Source organism: Phaseolus vulgaris, chromosome 7 (genome assembly GCF_000499845.2).
Source record: "Phaseolus vulgaris cultivar G19833 chromosome 7, P. vulgaris v2.0, whole genome shotgun sequence".
NCBI lineage: Eukaryota > Viridiplantae > Streptophyta > Magnoliopsida > Fabales > Fabaceae > Phaseolus > Phaseolus vulgaris.
In genome coordinates, this window is record NC_023753.2 from 13,854,778 (window position 1) to 13,862,841 (window position 8,064).

The 8,064-nt window shown below is 30.2% G+C and overlaps 1 protein-coding gene across 1 annotated transcript; it reads left to right on the plus strand.

The window, feature by feature from the left end:
- Positions 1-3,481: 3,481 nt before the first annotated feature.
- LOC137827751 (actin-depolymerizing factor-like) lies at positions 3,482-7,713 on the plus strand. The gene is made up of 3 exons (XM_068634042.1): positions 3,482-3,744; positions 4,696-4,961; positions 7,234-7,713. The coding sequence occupies exons 1-3, from the start codon at positions 3,718-3,720 to the stop codon at positions 7,382-7,384; spliced, it is 444 nt and encodes a 147-aa protein (XP_068490143.1). The 5' UTR covers positions 3,482-3,717; the 3' UTR covers positions 7,385-7,713.
- Positions 7,714-8,064: the final 351 nt, after the last annotated feature.

Consider the following 8,064-nt stretch of genomic DNA (forward strand, 5'->3'; position numbering starts at 1 on the left):
ACACAAGATGTTTATATTGGTTCACTCTTAACCAAGAGCTACATCCAATCCTCAGCTAACCACTGAGAATTCACTATGTAATCAACCCTAGATAACAAAACACACACCAATAGTGATGATCTTGAACCCCTCGAGAACACACACCACTCCTTGGCAACACACAGTTTCCAAAAAATACCTTTCTAAAACTGCACTACACTCAAATACAGAAATATAGTGTTCAAGGAAGAAAGGAATAAAATACACTTGGGTATATAAAGCTTAAGGTTCAAAAGTACAAAACTCAATTATATTCCACACACTTGAGATGATCCAAAGCTTTTAAATCTTGAAAAACGTTTTTTGATTAATCTCTCTTTCTTAGTTAATGTTAAGGAACGTTAAACAACCTTTATATGACCTAAATCAATTAGTCAAAGCAGTTAAATTAAAAATCAAAAGCAATTAGAATCATTTAAAACAGTTTAAAACACTTAACATAATTATGTTATGAAAACAACTAGTTGTTTTCCAAATCAATTAGTTGAAATAATTTTTCTGTTAAGGTTTTCATTAAAACAACCAGTTGATTTATCGAAACAACTAGTTGATTCTGTTAGATAGTAAAGGCAAAACAAAGCTAAGCTTCTCCAAACCATTTTAAAAACCACTAAGTGTCAAACAACAGATTGATTCGACATTTCAATAGGTTGAAATTTCACAACCTTTTAGAAAACCCATCTTTTAAAAAAAGATAAAGATTCAAATGAACTTGGATTATCTTAAGGAGTGAATTAACAAGTCAAAAACTATTAGACAACACACGCTCACACCCAGCAGCAAGGTCTTCAAGCTTTCCTCATGGATTTGGTAGGACCATCTACCGCTCTAGATGAGGATTTCAACAAAGAGCTGGATAAGTTGCTAAAAATAGATGATTGAGAACAAAGCAGAATAAACATGATTTTATCTTTCTAGTTATTTTTTTCAATTTGTTTAATTTGCTCTTTCTTTTTCTTTAGTTGTTTAATTTGCTTAAATTTTTAGTTTTATTTTATTTGAGTTGTTTTTCTATTTGTATTTTGTTCCTAAATATTATTGTGAGGATCGTAATATGAATTTGAATTGTGAGAAAATTATTAATCAAACATTGTGTTTAAATATTATATTAGTGAAATGATATAGATATGAGTTGAAAAAGAAAATGTGTTTAATTCATATTCAAATGTGGTACATGAAAATTAAATATGATGAGTTGGAACAAATATTGACAAACAATAAGGAATTAGACTAATTAAGCAGTAAGTGTATGTCTGAATCTTAAATATTTGAGATTTTAACTAATGAATTGAGAGTTATGGTTGTTTGATGTTGTATTTTATGTTACATCATAATAGAGCATGAAAATGGTTAAGACATTTGTATTAATATTAGTAGAAACTCAAAATCAAATAGTTAACATTTATTTAAATTGATTATATCTTTGTGATAATATGTTTTAGTAAAAAATATTTATTTATTTATTTATTTATTATTATTATACCTTAAATTTGAATTGATATATTTTTATCTATAGATATGTTTAAGGTAGAGAATGCAATTTATATATAGAAAAAAGAATGATGGAAAAACACACTAAATTATGAAACAGTAATATTAATATTCTAATTTAGAAAAATGTTATTTTGTAAATTATGAAACAGTTATATTAATATTTTAATTTAAAAAAAAAATTTGTAAATTATGAAACCATTATATTAATATTTTAATTTAGAAAAATATTGTTAAAGTAACCGTTACATTTAATGCTTGAGACTTTTTTTATAATAATTTCTTAATTAACTTTTAAACATATATTAAAATACACAACATAATAAGGTTATTAAATAAAAAATAATTTTACAAAGAAAAAATAATTATTTATTATTTTAATTAAATTAAATATTATAAAATAATTTTATTATTAATAAATAATTTTTAAATTAATATCTAATTAACTATTAAATTTTTTTATAATTTTAATAATAAATAATTAAAATTTTGATAGCTAAAATATTCACATCTTTCCATATATTTCTCGTAATAAGATAAAAAGAAAATTTATTAATTTGGCATACAAATTATACAAATTTTCTTCATTTTTAGCGTGTAATTAAAAGTTAAGGACTTAAAATCCAGAAAATAAATTATGAATGATTAAAAATTAAACGACTAAATCCAGAAAATTGTGTACAAAGAATAAATTTTTAATAAAGAAAAATAATGCAGTTTTTGCTAAGAACCAGTCAGGTGTATTTGAAAAAAAAATGCGTCGACTAGAAGAAAACAATAAACGTTTTCATTCAGTTTAGCGTGGTAGTTTGATAAAAGGAATAATTTAATAAAAAAAAACGCTTTAAAAGATTAAAATCATTTTTAATTTAGTAGACTAAATTGTAAATGTGGAATTAATCCGTGGTCGGAACAATAGAGGTCTTACCATTTGGTCTTCATTTTTTCTGAGAGAAGATTAACAAGATTAAACAGTGATCAAATATTAAGTAATACATTATTAATCATGATTCATAATCCTAATCCCGACCCAATAATAAAAGTTCAATGATAATCATATGAATAATTACAAATTTCGAGAAAAAGCTAGTCATCATTTTGCACTAATAACACCAATCACCGAATATTCAGATCTCACTTGAACGTTGGAGTGGTTTTTGCAGGTAGCATCCGAGTTTAGAATTTATGAAGATGAGATACAAAGAAGCGAATAGAGAGTTAGGAGACCATTTCGAGAAGAGAGAGGAGAGGTAGACCGACCGAGAAAGAAGATAATCATTCTCTTGATTCCAACCTCATTCAAAAACTTAATTTATTTATAAAAATAAGATAAATAGTTGATAAAAATGAAAAAGTTATGGCAATATTTAACAATAATAAATTTCTTAAATAATTAAAGCTCATGGAACAATCTTAATTCATGATTTTGTACGCTTGTTGAACAAGTTTCTACCAAAATTTTGATATATTCAGTTTTGTATCTGAATTTTTTGGATTAAGATTTAACAATAAACAAAATCGAATCCACTTGGCTTTGTTAACATGATATTTTAATCTCAACGCCAACTATAGTTAAATAAAATCAAATAAAAATATAATTATAATTAAGATATAGTTTACAATGCTTGAACTGGTAAAACAATAATAATATACTAGAAAAATAATATTTATTAAGATAAAAAAAAAGTTATACTAGAAAAAAGGCGTTAGATGGCATTAGAATGATTCCGAGTATAATCTAAACTCACCGAATTAAAAATATCTGAGTCAGGGATTATTTTTCAAACTTTTTTAAAAAAGTAAAAAAAAATCATTATTTTTTTAAAGACTAATTTCTATATTTCTATTTAAAAGACAGAAAAATAATTGTATTAAATTAAAGAAATAAAAAGTATATTTAAATCTTTATTTTATATGGCATAATTACATAATTAAAACTTTAGACTAAATTGTAAACTGAAGAGGGCTTTTGCAACTTTGTTTGTTCACGCATTTGCGTTTCCTTTGTGTGGTGGTTGGATTTTGCTTTGCTTTGGTTTTACTTTTACCTTTCTTCTTGGACAGTGAAGAGAATATATACCTTTTTCGCGTTTTATAGTTTTCTTCACAATTTTTCTCTTCTCCTCTCCACACAAGTTCTCTCACCTTTCTCTCTGCGCAAAACCCATCTTTCATCTCACTGTATCCATGGCTTTCAGAGTAGGAGGGGGAGGGGTAAGCTTCCTTTCATCTCTCTCTTTTTATATTTACACTTTTTTTCTTGTTTATTTTCCTTATTGTGCCTGTGTTGTTATCACTTGATTTTCGTTGAACTTTTATTTATTTTTGCGCTGTCTCAGTCCAATTTTACTGACGCTACAAATTTTGGTTCTTAGTTTGTATCTCCACTTTGTGGTTACGAGTTTTAATTTTAGTTTTAGTTTTTTTTTATAAATAATTTAATGCGACATCTTTCTTTAATCGCGTGTTTTTAGTTTGCTACACTCAATCGACATTCATCATTAATCTTTTGTGTTGTTATTTGTTTGGGTCTAGATTCTAGTATTTTGAAACTTCTCGTTGATGCATTTGAGTTGGGCCTGGTATGTGTTGGATTTTCAGTGCTGTGTTAGGTTCGAGGATGTCTCAGAAATTGAAATGGGAAGGTTTTTGATCTTTCCATTGGCTTAAATTTCAATTGGTTCTCTATGATGATACAGACTATGTTACAAAAGGATGGGGTATGTCATATGCTAACAATTGAAAGTTTATTGGATATTTTGTTCCTTTCTAATGCATGAAGTGGCTTTGAGTTGTAATTAACTTTAGGGTTGTCTGTATCAGAATTTTTAGTTAATCCAGAAATTGGATTCAAAATAAGTAAGCGCATTTTGTCACTATTGAAATATTGTTTTATTTTTACACTCATTCTGCATATGTATCTTGTGACCCAGCTCAAGGGAACTTCATGTGTTGGGAGAAATGATTGTATCCCCTATTGGGTTGTTGTATTTTGTTTCTATACACGTAAAGGAAATGGCATTTGTTTTCCTGACTGCTAAGATTCATTTTACTGTAAGAACATTATCATTGTCCTTATCATTATCAGTATTGGTAATATGGTTAAAACATTGAATTTGAAAGGGGCTATAATTTAGAAGTAATCAATATGTTGCTTCAATGTAGGGAAATGCCTCTTCTGGAATGGGTGTTGATGAGCATAGCGTAAACACGTTCCTGGAATTGCAGAGGAAGAAAGTCCATCGCTATGTGGTTTTTAAAATTGACGAGAAAAAGCAAGAAGTTGTGGTAGAGAAAACCGGAGGCCCTGCTGAGAGCTATGATGATTTCACTGCATCCTTGCCTGAGAGTGATTGCCGATATGCTGTCTATGACTTTGATTTTGTGACATCTGAGAACTGCCAAAAGAGCAAAATCTTTTTCGTTGCATGGTTAGTCTCTTGATATCATTTACTACTATAGAAATTGCATATTATATTAACTCATTCAAATTTTCCTACGTTGATTTCTGTTTAGACTGATTTATGCATGTGGGTATAGCATTTTACTGTTGCATCTATGTGGCGTGCCTCAAATCTTGAAATACAGATAAATTATGCAAGCCTAAGACGTCTTAGGGCATCATGCCACTTTGCTCATCTAAAGAGGAATCTGGTAAAGTGGAAGCTGATGATACAATTTAAATTCTCTATAATGCTGTAATTCTCTAATATATCTATATATGATTCCAATTGTTTACTATGATCGTAATTTTTTCCCTGATACACCAATGAAGTTTTATTGAAATGAGTACAAGGGTTGCTTAAACCTCTAAAAGAACCAGACCATATAAATCAAAAGCAGGTCCACAACCATCCACATTGTCTGATACAAGTAAAAGGTTCCGTTTACCAATCAGAAAACAAACAAGGAACCCCTTTTATTCTTCTGAGAAACCATGACTGACATTAAGCAATATGAGATCCATCAACCCACACATATGGAAGGTCAAATTTTGGAAAAAGTCTTATTTTTACAACAAACATATTAACAGCATATTAGAAAATATGCCAAGCGTACTTTCTTTCCTCCAACATACTTCCGGGCCAAAGATAATGAACTTGACCAGGATGAGGCATAACTACAGAAATTCTAGCCAAGTGTTAATAAAGATTACACCTGACAAGACATGGAACACAATGATTGTCTTTGACTCCCCTCCAATAATAAAAGGGTCTTTGAAGAATGATGGGCCTAACCGTGTATCATACAAAACTTAGCCTTCTCTCTACTCCTTAACCTTCTCTTTACTGAGAGATGTGAGAGGAAAATGCTCCTATTTCCAACTATAAAAAACCATAAAGGTTGAACACCTGCGACACATTCAATTCTATGTAACACTACACTTTGAAACATCCAACACCATCATCCTAATGTAACCAATATTTTATTACTAAGAATACCTACTTTTATTCTTCTTGTCATGGCCTATAAACACACTAGAGGCAGAGACCCAACCAAACAAGTACTTTGACAGATTCTTAAATCTCAATTTTTTGCGTGTATGTCAAATTCCGATATCTTTTGCATTCTCTAGTGTAGAAACTTGAAAGGGTTTCTGTATATATTATTTTGTGAAAAATGCTCAACAATTTATGAGGTAGCTTGTAGCTGCCCCATTGAAGCTCTTGTTTTAGTTTTCAGTGTATTTTTTTTTCTTTGGATTGTTTATCCTTAGATTATTACTTACCTAGATCTTTGCCAATCCTAAATGTTGCTAGAATAGTATACAAAGAACAGTGAATAAAATAAGTTTGAATGACTGAACCGTTTTCTCTAGACTCTACTTATTGGAAGTACAAAATTTGGAATATTTTTCTTTTCTTGAAGTCAGGGGATGGAATTTAGATCCTGGTAAAGCTATAAAGTTTCTCCTTGTTTGTGATTCGGAAAAAAGGAATGAACTTAGTATAAATCGAATATGTCTAGTCATTAGTTGGCATGACATGAGAGTTGGTTTTCTTTATGGTTATTTTGTTGTTGTAGAAGGACTTCTAATCTTTTGATTTGGGATCCACGTGATATTTGGCATGTGCAAGTCGACAAAAACTTATTACTGGAGTATATATTGTTATGTTTTCAAATGGAGTAAGGTGAGTTGTAATGGAATTGTTTACATATTTTCAAGCAAAATTGAAGTTTAATTAATACCTCGTTGAATTGGGGACTGAGTTTATTTTTCCTTGACTGCTAGACCTATCCACTGGCATGTTGCTTTGTCAGCTCTGAGACTTCTTTTTTGCGCTTAGTTGTTTTTCCCCATATTTCCAGTAGCTGATATGTTCTGTGGTCATCACTAAACGTATGTGATAGTTTTTTATTACCTTTCACTTCACGTGAACTCGTGTTAAGGGTCTGTATATGGTATCTTAAGCCATCTGCTCAGTTATTTCTTTAATTTTGTATTGTTAATATTTTTAGGTGTTTCGATTATTTTATAAATTGACTATGATAGCAAGATAGCAGCCTTGAAAGAATTGTCTGGTCAGTGTCAAAATATGACTCAGTTACTTTCTACTAGCTTATCTTGACATTTGCAGATAAAATTTACCTTCTGTTTACTGCTGTTGGACTAAATCAGAGGAAGTTTCTCTCAAACATTTTGGCCATCTGTTATTGCCTTTATTCTTCTAGTTTACGGTTTATGAAGAGATTATTTTACAGGTCTCCTTCAGTAGCCCGCATTCGCTCTAAGATGCTTTATGCAACATCCAAGGACAGGTTCAGAAGGGAGCTGCAGGGCATCCATTACGAGATTCAGGCAACGGACCCAACAGAGATGGATCTTGAAGTCCTCAGAGAGCGTGCAAACTGAGGAGCTACCCAAGAGGGTCGTGTTTTTAGGTGTAGTTAGGGTATATGAGGCCCTGAGGGAATGATGTTGACTGATACCCTTTAGTTCTACTATGGTCTTTCTCTGTTTTGATATATTTCACTTAAACAGCTGACAGCTGACTTATCATTTATCAAATGAATAACGTGCACCTGTGAAAGCTGATTAGGGGTTCCTGCCTATGAAACTCCACTGCAGGGGAATTTCAGCATTTCCTTATTGCCATGATGCTTCACAGTTGCAGATTAATATATTAATGGCTATTGAAAAATCAACTGATATTCTATGAATTTCAAGTGGATGTTGGCGAATCTACTTTTTTACTTTTTAATTCACGCAGGGGTTTAGTTTTGTTGCTTGAGTTCCAGGATCGGAACATTTGCCATTTGCTTTCTGAACCCAAGTTATGGAAACTCCTGAAAACAGGATACTTATTAGAGTCCTTGGATAAGCCGTTAATCTTCAAACCAATGAAGAAAAATAACGAGTTTTATGGATACGCATTGATGCACTAAAAATTTACATTGTTAGTAAATTAAAATTTATTTTGATATTCATTTTAAGATAGTTATTATCAAATCAATAAGCTTATTAATTTTATCGAATGAGAGTAAAATTATTGTGTATTTTCTCCGTATATTTAATTTTTAGTAAAATTGTTA

Excerpts from the sequence above, each read along its gene's own strand:
- LOC137827751 (XM_068634042.1), top strand. The coding sequence starts at position 3,718 with ATGGCTTTCAGAGTAGGAGGGGGAGGG. Across the intron at positions 3,745-4,695 it reads TCAGAGTAGGAGGGGGAGGG|GGAAATGCCTCTTCTGGAAT; the intron begins GTAAGCTTCCTT and ends GCTTCAATGTAG. Across the intron at positions 4,962-7,233 it reads AAAATCTTTTTCGTTGCATG|GTCTCCTTCAGTAGCCCGCA; the intron begins GTTAGTCTCTTG and ends ATTATTTTACAG.